This window comes from Solenopsis invicta, chromosome 1, assembly GCF_016802725.1.
Source record: "Solenopsis invicta isolate M01_SB chromosome 1, UNIL_Sinv_3.0, whole genome shotgun sequence".
Classification (NCBI taxonomy): domain Eukaryota; kingdom Metazoa; phylum Arthropoda; class Insecta; order Hymenoptera; family Formicidae; genus Solenopsis; species Solenopsis invicta.
The window spans coordinates 26,996,598-27,008,940 of record NC_052664.1 but is presented as its reverse complement, the minus strand read 5'-3'; the positions used below and the strand labels follow the sequence as shown (position 1 = coordinate 27,008,940).

Here is a 12,343-nt window from a genome sequence, read left to right as displayed (position 1 = left end):
CTGCACTTGCTATTGTTAACATGCGCTAACAAGGGGAGGACCAGGTGACTCACTCTAGGATTTCGACCCCAATTTTTTTAATTATTCTGGAGACAAAAAAAAATTTACGTCTCCCGGCGTTTGATCGAATAGACCTTACTTTTGAAGTAATAAATTTGTGAAAATTGGCCATATCCGAAGCATACCACAACGCGCCATATGAGCCTTTCCAGTAAAGCCTGTTCTACAATAGCATAAACACAAGACCTTAAGGCGGATTTTAAGAGCTCGTAAGCGAATGAAAAATTTTCATTTCTTACGTTACAATCTTGCATCTTGTGTTTACTGCTATTGCGAAACAGGCTTAATTGTTTTTCTAATCAGTTGGCTTCGTGAGTTAAGTGCTTACCTCATAATCGTGAGATCCGAGTTCGCTCCCGGAGGTAAGCAATTTTTTTTTTTATACATAAGTGTTTTTATTTATGTTTAGTCATTTTAATGATATTGATACAATATGCAAATTTTTGAGAAACAAAAAATTTAATTTAATATCACATTCTAAACATTAATTTAAATTTAATTTGAAGGGAATTTTAATTCAAGTAATAATATTTGAAATAATAAATGAGTAATAATAATAATATATATAATAATAATATATAAGTTATTTGTGATGAATAACATATAAAGGTAACGTATCTAAATTTTCAATTTGTTTAATTTTAAAACTGATAAAAGAAACGGATACAAAATGGTAAATGAACGAGAGGTTTTTAATCCTCTTGCAGGTATGTAGTTGGTTATGGCTATGGTCCACTTGACGCTACAAATGCTTCTAAGTATTTTTCGATTGGTCAATTTGTAAAATTCATTGTTCCGATTGGTTAATCAAACGCTTCGAAGCATTTGTAGCGTCAAGTGGACCGCAGCCTATAAAGCCGAAATTCTTCCATGTTTTGTCCAGTTTTCTCTTTACTGCGCAATAACCTCTGCGCAACTCGACGCTTGCATGCAACTGCCCCTTTCTTCTTCTTCTTTTAATGGGCCATGGATATCAAACTAATAACAGTCTAAGTGCCAATAAATAACTACACCTTTAGGTAGGACAACAATAAAAACTCTTAAAACTTTAAAAAGTTACGGTTATAGTTAAGTGGTGGGGGGAGACCTGTTGGCATCTTCCCGTTCTGCCCGTTCTGCCCTTGCAAACAGCTGCAGCTACATGCGCAGATATTTCTCGATTGTTTTCGATTGAAAAAGTTCTCGACGTGAAAAGTTATAACACAATGGCAAAACAAGAAAATATTTTTCAACCATCAACAAGTGGAGCGACGATCTTGGACTCTGATATTGGACAAGAGGACCTTTCGTTTATGACATCTTATATTAAACAAGACATTACAGACGGTTTAAAAGTTTGTTGTGAAATGTTAGAGTCCTTAAAAATCGTTGAAGGATCTCCAAGTGAAGTTGTGAGTCTAAAAGCAAAACTTCTGGGGAAAAAAATGACCAAAGCCATTATCGAGGTTCTCAAAGATTTTAATTTCTATGACGACTATGCCATTTTTTTACCAAAGGAAGAAATTTTGCAAGATCATGAAGAAGAGGAAAAACCGCGAATTGATTTATTATCGGAGAAAACTTCCACTTGTTCGTCTAGTACGTCCATTGCTTCACAATCGGAATCCGAGACCGAGTATGAGCCGCAATGCAAGCAGCGTAAGAGTGCTGGTTACATACCATTGGAAACAAAGATAAAAATTCTGAATATGGTAAAAGAACACCCCAAATGGAGTATAAAAACAATTCATCAACGTGGAGGAAGTGCTCTTCAACGTAAAAGTGATTTGAAACGATGGCGTGCAGAAATCGAGCAAGGTGGTGGTATTAAAGAAAAATATGAGGCTATTAATAAATGGACCATTGATCGTTTTCATGAAGCCAGGGAACAGAAAAAACCAGTGACAACGCGGATGCTGCAACAATGGGCTTCCCAAGCAGCAGCACAATTTAAAAATCTTAATTTTGTAGCGTCTCGCACATGGGCAGTTAGATTTAAACAGACCTTTCAGATTCAACAAAGGAAAGTCACGTGATACGCGTGAAGCTGTTTAATAACTTAAACCAATAACTTGAACCTTTTTCTTAAACTTTTAATCGTAATGACACACAGCGTTGTTTGTTATAAAGTTTTTCGAACTTGGAGACTTTTTTACTTTGTATGTACAAGTTACAGAATGTCAATAAAAAAAAAGTTAATTTTGAGTGACAGATCCATGAGCCAAAAGCAAGTACTTTTTTAACTTTTCTTTTGATTTTCTCGTAAAATCTACCCTATCCAAGTTTTTTGGTACGTTTTGTTCTACTTTTATTCTACAAAAAGATTTTGTGATCCTTCAAATCAATTCGAAGATTAAAGTAATGTATCGGTATTTAGGATTATCTTAACAGTAATTTTATGGATAAAGATGTGTTATGCTAAACTGTACAAGTTCTAATCTGTCTCATATATTGCTTTCTAATATTTACAAAAAAAATGTATTTCCTATAAACTTATTTCTTTTTAAATACTTAATGCTATTCTAATTTTTATTAATGAGCTTCTGGTGATTGAAAGAAGAGAACTACCAAAACCCAAAATTGGAGTACTCCCTATAAAAATATATATTATGTTTCGTAACAGTATTTATAGCAATTAATATATACGTATATACTTACCATATAAATCAACACTAAAATTCTGGCTAATGGATATCTCCTTAAAAATACTCCCGTCCGAATGCTTATCGCATCCAATGAAGAATAAGCTCTCTTCATTCTTCTGGCAACGCTAGTATCGAACGGTGTTTCCATTAAAAATGTAGGAACTTGAGCTTTTGCATCATCCGTATCATTTATATTGTTATAGGATATGTTTCTTCGCATATTTCCCGCAGCATTTCTATATTCATGCTGTTAAAAAGACTGTTATTAATATGTGTCTATGTATGTATATATATAATCCAACAATGTATTTTATGGGTGAAAACATATTTTGTTGCTAAATTTTTTACATCAAAATATTTAATGTTTTATTTGTGAGTATATCACACAAAAAATGTTTTATAAAAAAATTCAAAAACTTATATTTACTTCTATTTTTTCAAGCTGCAGACGTAATGCATTTCTCTCCGTTGTCAAACATTCCAACGCTTGTTGTTTTAGAACCAAAGTTTGTGTAAGAGACGCTATTCTTGAATCCATTTCATTACTCGGGGTTGCCGATGCAGATAACTGCAATTTAAGTCTAGAAATCTCTGAATTTTGCTTTTGCAACTGTAAACTAAATCCATTACGTTGACTAATTAAATCGTCTTTCAAAGATCTTATTTCCTAAAAAAAAATTTTTATTTGTAATCTTTTTAATTTATTAATTCATGACTTAAAGATGTAATATTTGTAGATCTGTAAAAACAAAAAAATGTCATTTACCTCAGAATGTAATTTCATGTCATCTTCCGCTTCTAATCTTCGACGTCTTTCACTGGCAAGGATCTCTTGATTTTGTAGATTTGTTTCGGCTGACTTTTGTTTTATCTTTTCCAAATTCAGATCTGCATTTGCCAACTCTTCCCGCAGTATTTTCAGCTGCTGACACATTTGTTGATTTTCCTCTCTAACACTATCACGTTCTTGTCTGTAATAATGCAATAAATTATGTTTCTATAGAATAATTATCAGATATTTACATTAAATTTGTAAAATACTGTTACTTTAATTGATTTAACTCCATGATGGTAGCTTCATCCATAGCAGTTGGTGCATTACTTTTTAATTCTGCTATAAGTTTTTCCTTTTCCTGTAAGGTTTTCAGTGCCCTAGCTTTATGTAATTCCAATTCAGATCTAATCGAGTTTAACTCCTGTCTATTCCTGTCTATGACAGACTGCAAATCTACTATCTGCTTTGATTGTTCTAACTTTTCCATTTCTAGAGCTTTCAACTTTTCATTTAGAACTACAATCTCTTTTTGATAGTCCGTCTGTTTACCAAGAAATTCATTTTGTTTCTCCAAGTGCCTATCCATTTCTCTTACATATTTCCGTTTATTTAATGGATCAATTGAATCTAAATTATCTGTTTTTAAATTATTTGATTTTATTTTATATCCAGACTGGGGATAGAATACATTTGAATGTGCTTCCATATCACTATGTTCTGCAATAAAAAAAAAAAGGCAAAATACAATATATATAAACAATGACACAATAAAAATAATATATGACTGATAAAAATATAAATAATAAATATGTAATATATAGAGTCGAAACTAGGATAAAGAAGACATTTGCTTCATGTAAAAAACTTGACATAAAAATGGTAAAATTTCTATATATTTTAATTTAGTCGCTATTAACGGCAACTATGTGCAATTATGTTTCTATAAAATTAATATTAATATATTAATAAATTTAGATTAATTTATACCAATAAATTTATATTAATAAATATCATAATTAATGTAATTTTTTATTTTACATATTGTAAAAAAAATATTTTTTATTACCAAGGAGCACCTTTTTTCAGCTGAAAAACCTTGAGCTGAAATATGTAGTCTCGGTTCTAATAATATATGATGTAATAAAAATTAAGATATACCATTTTGTGCAGCTTCTGTTGTAGGCTTAACCAAATTTTCATCCTCTAAAGTCTGTACCTCACTATTGTAAGAATATAAATTTAAATTTTCCATATTTATTTCAGCTTCTTTGTCATCCAAAGTATTGGGCATCATTTCTATAGAAACGTGAGACGGAGTTGGGCTAATCCGATCGCTCTGAATTGACAGATCCGAGTCTGTATCATCGGTAGGATGTTCGACCAATAACGACGAAGTAGTCGATGGTGATTTAAAAGATTCCACCATTCTTTTCGGACTTGGGTCAGGTGTATTCAAATATGTAAATAGTGCATCCTCTTTAGGTGCCGTTACATTTAACAGATTTACTGATGTCAAACTTGAAGTAGGAACTGCATAGGGAATATGATCCGATGATCCCAACAGAGGTGTCTTGGACATACTTCCATTTAGCCTAAATAAAAAAAACTCATTATTTTTGCTCTATTTTTTATTATGTTTATTATACTTTTTCATTAGCAATATGTTAAAATCTATAGAAAACTGGTATATCTCAATAGAATAAATTTACAATATTTATTTTTTAAGGCTGTCCTACAATAGCACAAATGTAGTTGTAAATGGTTGCAAAATACTGCAAGATGCAAGACAGTCGTTTGTCCATCTTTATCAATGTAAATCAACTTTAATCTCGGTTTTTCTTATTCGCAGAACTAAAAAAAAGATAAAAAAAAATTTAAATTAAGATAAAGTTAATTAACATAGTAAAAATGGATGTACAACTGCGTCTTACAACCAGTCGAGTTCGTTTACACTGTATAGAGCGACCCTCATGTACGTATAGTACACAAAGAGAAGTGAATGACACTTCGCGGGCTGGCCAACTAATCCAAATACTCAACACGGTAATAACCTGAGACTGACATATGAACACAATTACCCAGATTCCGGTGAGGTGAGCCACGTAACTTCTGACAGATGCCCCTGTGGCATCTCGTATTTATCCTTATTTAAGACGGCCGCGGTATTCTTGTCAATTTTATTTAGGAGGTTCTCTGCCTTATCAGCGAGACCGGACAGCCAGGCCATATCGACGCAAGGGCTGATAAGAAATACTGCACGAGGAAATGAATAAAACCGTGTCGCACGTAACGACGCTCGACGAGCTGCACCACACTTTCTCCGATCACGACGATAACAGAATGCTGGCAGTACCACGTGACGTGTATGTAGGTAATGAAGCAACGTATTCACTTCAACTGCACTCATCCGCACTCGTTACACTCAAACGGATCATCACGATCGTGGACACAATTGCACAATCCATTTTTAGGTTAACTGTACAGGTGCACTTTTTAAAAGTGTTCAATATCTATGCAGTTTATTAATAAAAAATTAGTTTTTGTAGTAACTAAATGAAATCAGTACTTGAATGAAATCAGTACTAATTAGTTAACAAATTAAAAGCTAAATAATAAAGTTAAACAGTTGATAATTTTTAATTTATTTTATTGTTATATATAATTAATTTCAATTAAATAAGTTAATTTTTAATTTCAATTAAATGGATTTTTTTAAGCGTGACGCATGGTATTCGATTAATCACGTCGCCAATTGGCTAATTTCATATAGAATTTTCTGATTGGTTGTTCCAATGGAAAAACCCTAAGCACCGATCTCTGTGAGTGGCTGTGGTAAATTGAAAGAGGGTTAAACGGGACGCCCTCTTCCCCAGCTTGACCACTTTTGTCGCCCATTCGTGCATGCACACGAGCCAAATAGACTGCGAATTACCAAAGAGACTTCTTCAGAGACTTTTCTTGCGAATATATAAACCGGTTCCAAGTATCATTACATCGCAAGAGTAGAGATACTTTACGGGAGGTCGAATATTTGCATTAATGCAAATACACAAACGCAAGGATTCGAAGTATGAGTCTTATGGAAAACTCAAATACGCAGGTTGGCCTAGATGATCAGCTGCAACGTTTCATCGAGGCCGAGACGAAGAAGCAACAATTCCAGGTTAGATTCTGAAAATAAATTCTCAATCATCTTCTGTTTCACACTTTATATAATATAAAAAAAATATAAAAAAAACATGACTACTAAAAATGAAATATAAATATTTGCCAATAATATATTTATCATCTCCAACTTTATCAAAGTTTAAAAAATGATTCAATCTCAATTCTGCTGACAATTCAGATTGTAAATTTAATTTTTTTTTCATCATATATATGTAATTTTTTTAAAAATCTGTTTATGTCTATAAAGAACAGTTAGAATTTATTTACTTCAGCTTATAAGCCAATAAAAGACATGATTTATACTTTTTACTTTATCCTCACATTTATTCTTTATTATTATTTGTCCAATTCTTTTCAGCTGAATTTCTTGCAATATTTATCTTTTTCTCTCCTTATTGGAAAGAAAAACAAGAAAGATGAGGGGTGCAAGAAATTCATCTAAAAAAGAAAATTTATTATTACCTAAAATTGATTGCCGTGCCTACTAATATTGTACTTACAATATTTTTTTATTTTTTTCCTTTTTTCTCTCTACTGATAAATGAATGATATAATTAGATAATGTTTTTAGGGATTAGTACATGAATTAACGGGTCTCTGCTGGGAGATTTGCATGGATAAACCATCGCTACGCCTGGAGCCTAAAGTTCATAAGTGTTTTGTGAATTGCGTAGAGAGATTCATTGACACTACTAATTACATCACAAACCGAATAGAACGCGTTGCCAGTGCGAATATACACTCCAAGTCAGATAACATGGAGTGAACGTATTGTTCCATGGATTATGTTGTCACGCGCACAAATCTTAAAAACTCTGTAATTTGCACGTGTGTATTGGATATCTTCATAAATAGACATGTTTTCAAGCATTCGGGGATTCTTGAGTCGCCACAGGCGTAAGTTTATATTTGGGGGTGTTGTCATCAGTAGCGTAATTTTCTTGACGCGCTACACACAGCGTAAGCTGCGCGAGTGGCAAGAAAATGAAATAAGGATGCTGATGGAGAGCACGAAGAAACGACAGTACTACGAGAGCACAGAGCGGGCATGTAACAAAATGATATCGTCTCTTGCGGTGACCTTGAGAAACTCTGTGGTTAAAGAAAATGATACGGAGGTCATTGTAAATCAGCTTAGAGATGGCTCTGCCAACAAGATAACGTCCTGGGGCGAATTGAAGGTGTTGGCAATCACTCGATCGGCCGTAATAATTTACTCTTATACCATGTTAGTTACATTTCTTAGAATTCAGCTCAATTTGCTTAGCGGACATATATACAAAGGTGTGCAGAATATGGACAATGAGACTATTAACGATGAAATACAAAAGAGATACATGGCTCTTTCTAGTTATTTTATACATAAAGGCATTCAAGAATTGAGCTGTTTCATAAAAAGTAAAGTTGTTGAAGTCACAGCTTCACTGTCTCTGACCGAGCGATTGACGTTGAGAGATTTAGAACAAATTTATTGGGCGATTACATCTTCCGTGTCTGCCGATGGCTCAAGAGATCCTGTAAAAAATTTCAGTTACTACACATTGCAAGACGACGTCGAAGACATTGATACGTCGGCCTATTCGAAGCTAAAAAATCTGATGCTAGATGTATCGGAGAGTGAAGAAGTTCAGGATTTAATGCAGAAAAATATCAGAAGTGGATTTGTTTTATTAATGGATCATATATCCGTATACTTCAGCGAACCTCCTAAAATTAATTATATACAGAATATTGCGTCGACTTCAAAAGAATCAAACATTGAAAATTCAATTTTAATGAGAGGCGAAGTCACAAGTGATTCGAGTGGATTTGTAGATGTTAACAAAACCACCATGGCCCTGGCGAAAATTATTCCTATTTTGAACGGCCAGGTTCCGGATAATCCAACGTCGAATAGCAACGACATAGCAGCGGATTGGCTTCAACGTCTAATGTTAAATAATGACCTTAAAATGCTCGGGGCGAATCTTTATGAAGCGGTTAGCTAAAGTTAATTGCGAGTTAATATTTTTGTTTTAATTTTTTGGGAAAATTACTGATGTGCAACTGGAATAATAATTCTTTGCAGTAATGATATAATTTCACTTTATTTTCAAATAGATTTATTTATATGGTACAGGGTATTTTGCATAGCTGGAATTTTATTGTGTGTGTATATATATATATTTTTTTTTCAGATTAAAAATGGTTGACAACTTTATAATATTTTCATTAATGTTTATACCTGACAGGATGAATATAATTATGAATTAAATGTATACTAGTAAATAGGTTCTTACATTTTAACCAAATATTTAGTAACTTGTTGAAAATTATAGATGAGTATACAAAAATTGTTTAAATCAACGGTATTTTGCTATTACTACATAAAATTTATATTATTTAAACAGAAAAAAATTTATCTAAAATTAAATTATATAATTTAATAATGGTATGGTATTTTTTTTAAATATAATTGATAGTTTCATATAATAAAGTTTTATTGTTATCTCTAATTTTATGAGGTTTCTATGTTTACACATCTTAAATACATTATTATTCCTATTCGGTTAAAACAATTCACTTATGAAAGAATACAATAGTATATTGAAAGTTATTAATGTGACGTTGAAAAAATTGCGAAGCTGATTATTTCCATAATTTCTTGATCGACATGTTCTTCTCGGAATCTTTCTGCATCACCTTCGCTACAGCCATCTCAAAATCTTCTTGAGTCACATGAACTCGACGTTCTCTAAGAGCATACATTCCAGCTTCCGTACAAACACCCTATAATGTAAATCATATTTTAGAATGTATGCAAATGTTTAAGTTACTGTATGTCAAAAAATTTGGCAAACTTCTTTGGATTTTCTATTATAATAAAAAAGAAATATAAGAATTCTTAAAAATTTCCTATCAAAATTTAAGATAATGAAGCAGCACAAAATCCTATCTTAATATTCTTGTTTTAAAAAATTTGCAATAAAATAATTCATTAAAAACAGAATTAGATTCACACTTCTCTTCCGTGACAATTGTGAAACTAATACAAAATAAGTCTATTTATCGTTACTTTGACTTCTGCTCCTGATGCACCAGGCATGAGTTCAGCTATCTTTCTTAGATTTATTCCACGTGTCAAATTCATTTTCCTAGAATGAATTTTTAAGATATCTAATCTGGCTTCTTCGTTTGGAGGTGGAAATTCGATTTTACGATCAATACGCCCAGGTCGCAATAATGCTGGGTCCAAGATGTCAATTCTGTTTGTAGCCATAATAACTTTTATGTTCTTTGTTGCTTCGAAACCATCTAATTGATTAAGTAATTCCAACATGGTACGTTGTACCTGAAAGTATAATTTGTCATAGTTTAAAAAGGATAAAACTACACTTGTGTATAAATAACTACCCTTGTATTCTATATATACCTCACTATCGCCACCAGATCCAGATTCAATTCGGGAACTTCCAATGGAATCGATCTCGTCCATGAATATTATAGACGGCGCGTGCTCTCTCGCCATGACGAAAAGTTCACGAACCATACGAGAACCTTCTCCGATAAATTTCTGCACTAATTCAGATCCAGATACGCGAATGAAAGTACATTCTGTATGATGCGCGACTGCTCTCGCAAGTAGAGTCTTGCCGGTACCTAAAAAAAATATTTTGCATTTATCTACCACTTTGATATGTGTACTAAGTACTATATCTGTACTATATCAAATTGTTTATTATATTTGTTTAGACCATGATTAATACACATATCAAAGTACATGATACCATAAAAAATGATAAGCAACTTATAACAAATAATTATAATTATAAAGGTTTTACATATATCTATTCTTGATAATATATAGTGAATTGTTACCTGGTGGTCCATACAGCAATACACCTTTAGGCTGCGCAATTCCAAGAGCATCAAACAATTCTGGATGCTTGACTGGTAATTCTATGACTTCTTTTATCTCTTTTATTTGTTTATCCAAACCTCCCACCATTTCATACGTAGAATCTGGCACTTTCTCTACCATCATAAGGGAAACAAGTGGATCAACTTTATTAGGTAGTATTTTATGTAGAGTATAACTTTCATTGCGCAGAGCAACACGCGAATTTGGAGTCACATCATTGATGTCAATGTTCTTGTCTATGTCTACCACAAATTTGCCTTCCGGATGTACTTTGACTAGGACTTTCTTTTTGTCCATGGGTTTTACTACTTCTCCTACATAGGAACCTTGTTCCTGTAGGAGCTGCAATTCTTCACGTAACATGCGTACTATAAAAAAATTGTATTTAAAAGAATTTTCTTATACAGAAAATATATTAAACTTTTACAAGGTTGGGTAAATTAATACTTTTTTAAAAATTATATTTAAAAAAGTTAAAAAGTTATATGTATAAAAACTCAACTCATTTAAAAGTTGCATTAAGATTAAATTAACTTAAATTAAAAGTTGATTTTAAAATGTATTATTTATATTAAATTAAAATGTTGTCATTTTAAAAAATTGCATTATTTTAAATAAAATAATTACAATATAAATCATCAAATACATTTTATATTTTATTTGTGAATTAAATTTCTGTGAAACTGCCAAAAAATGTTTTTTTAGATAGAAATGTATTTTCTTTTTTATATAAATAATTTTTAACTTTGGAAAACAAGTTAATAAATTTGTGTTTTTAAAATAACTAGCTAAAGTTAAAAAGTAACTAATTTGAAATTAATTAAATTAAGCTAAAAATTATTAATTTTAAGTTTATTATGTAACTTTTTAATTGTCTACTACCTAATTCTGTCATGAACCTTAGAGCACAGACACTTGTGTTGCTAAGTCAAAATAAATACCTTTCGCATTGAGTTCATTACGCTGTGCCTGTAATCTCCTTAAATTTTGACTTTTTTCAGCAACAATTAACTGCAATTCTTCGATCTTTGTAATGTAATATGGTTTAAAACCCTCTCCTTTAGCATTTTTCTCGTCTATATCCATCTGAAACATTTTGAGTGTTTGCGTTGTACATAAATAAAATATTTCCAATCGCCACGTATAATAATAATTAAAAAATTTTTTTTACCTTATTTGTGAGCGTCATGTTTGACGAAAGGGGAATAAATCGTCTCTAAATAAATATTATAGAAAAACCTATTTAATAAGAGAGAAAGACACGCCTTAACCTCAATTTCCCCAAATCCGAGATAGCTTTTTACTTGTCACTCCCAGTCACTCCGGTCTTCTTCTTCTTGACTGCGTTCAGAAACATCACCCCACATCACCCGGATGATGCGCAGCCCTCTGCCGACATTAAGGGCCACTTGCACCAACGCCGATTAACTTAATCGCTGATTAGTCTATCGGAATTGACCAATCGTATTTGTCGTTAAGTAAAAACGACAAATGCGATTGGTCAATTCCGATAGACTAATCAGCGATTAAGTTAATCGACGTTGGTGAAAGTGGCCCTAAGCTTGATTTATATGATCTCTACAAAAAACAAATTTAATAGTAAGGGAATATGATTGGTTGGATCCAAAAGTTAGAACCAATCATTTTCAATTATTTTCAATTGCTACTTCAGTGCATGTGGGTGCACAAAAGTGTCGCTTGCTATTCGCTCAGTGTTACCAGGCGTCACTTGTAGTCATTTGCGTCCATTTGCGTTGAGGATCCCGGAAGTGTCAGACGTGGTCAGACGCAGTGCATTGGTGTTTTTATTGCAAA

General features: G+C 32.4%; 3 protein-coding genes across 5 annotated transcripts; 1 reads left to right on the top strand and 2 right to left on the bottom strand.

The window, feature by feature from the left end:
- Positions 1 to 2,463: 2,463 nt before the first annotated feature.
- On the bottom strand, positions 2,464 to 5,764 carry LOC105201959 (golgin-84). Of its 2 annotated transcripts, none has more exons than XM_011170264.3 (7): positions 5,538 to 5,764; positions 4,618 to 5,051; positions 3,732 to 4,176; positions 3,451 to 3,655; positions 3,112 to 3,351; positions 2,698 to 2,931; positions 2,464 to 2,631 (listed from the first exon to the last, which is right to left on the bottom strand). In XM_011170264.3, exons 1-7 carry the CDS (start codon positions 5,684 to 5,686, stop codon positions 2,572 to 2,574), a joined length of 1,767 nt encoding a protein of 588 aa, XP_011168566.2. In that variant the 5' UTR covers positions 5,687 to 5,764; the 3' UTR covers positions 2,464 to 2,571. The 2 variants fall into 2 exon arrangements, with proteins under 2 accessions (XP_011168566.2, XP_011168567.1); XM_011170265.3 differs by lacking the exon at positions 5,538 to 5,764 and adding an exon at positions 5,169 to 5,306.
- On the top strand, positions 5,687 to 8,825 carry LOC105201962 (peroxisomal biogenesis factor 3). 2 transcript variants are annotated; one of them, XM_039452734.1, is made up of 3 exons: positions 5,687 to 5,822; positions 6,230 to 6,622; positions 7,199 to 8,825. In XM_039452734.1, exon 3 carries the CDS (start codon positions 7,485 to 7,487, stop codon positions 8,613 to 8,615), a length of 1,131 nt encoding a protein of 376 aa, XP_039308668.1. In that variant the 5' UTR covers positions 5,687 to 5,822; positions 6,230 to 6,622; positions 7,199 to 7,484; the 3' UTR covers positions 8,616 to 8,825. The 2 variants fall into 2 exon arrangements, with proteins under 2 accessions (XP_039308668.1, XP_011168569.1); XM_011170267.3 differs by having other exon boundaries at positions 5,692 to 5,830.
- A 264-nt stretch (positions 8,826 to 9,089) lies between these two features.
- Positions 9,090 to 11,896, bottom strand: LOC105201960 (26S proteasome regulatory subunit 8). The gene is made up of 6 exons (XM_011170266.3): positions 11,700 to 11,896; positions 11,470 to 11,614; positions 10,486 to 10,896; positions 10,040 to 10,266; positions 9,683 to 9,958; positions 9,090 to 9,396 (listed from the first exon to the last, which is right to left on the bottom strand). Exons 1-6 carry the CDS (start codon positions 11,715 to 11,717, stop codon positions 9,256 to 9,258), a joined length of 1,218 nt encoding a protein of 405 aa, XP_011168568.1. The 5' UTR covers positions 11,718 to 11,896; the 3' UTR covers positions 9,090 to 9,255.
- Positions 11,897 to 12,343: the final 447 nt, after the last annotated feature.

Coding starts and splice junctions, on each gene's coding strand:
- LOC105201960 (XM_011170266.3), bottom strand. Junction 10,897..11,469: donor TAATGAACTCAATGCGAAAG/GTATTTATTTTG, acceptor ATTTTTTTATAG/TACGCATGTTACGTGAAGAA. Junction 9,397..9,682: donor CATCAGGAGCAGAAGTCAAA/GTAACGATAAAT, acceptor TTTACATTATAG/GGTGTTTGTACGGAAGCTGG.
- LOC105201962 (XM_039452734.1), top strand. CDS start 7,485: ATGTTTTCAAGCATTCGGGGATTCTTGAGTCGCCACAGGCGTAAGTTT.
- LOC105201959 (XM_011170264.3), bottom strand. CDS start 5,686: ATGGCCTGGCTGTCCGGTCTCGCTGATAAGGCAGAGAACCTCCTAAAT. Junction 3,656..3,731: donor ATGGAGTTAAATCAATTAAA/GTAACAGTATTT, acceptor GCATTATTACAG/ACAAGAACGTGATAGTGTTA. Junction 2,932..3,111: donor TGCAGCTTGAAAAAATAGAA/GTAAATATAAGT, acceptor TCTTTTTAACAG/CATGAATATAGAAATGCTGC.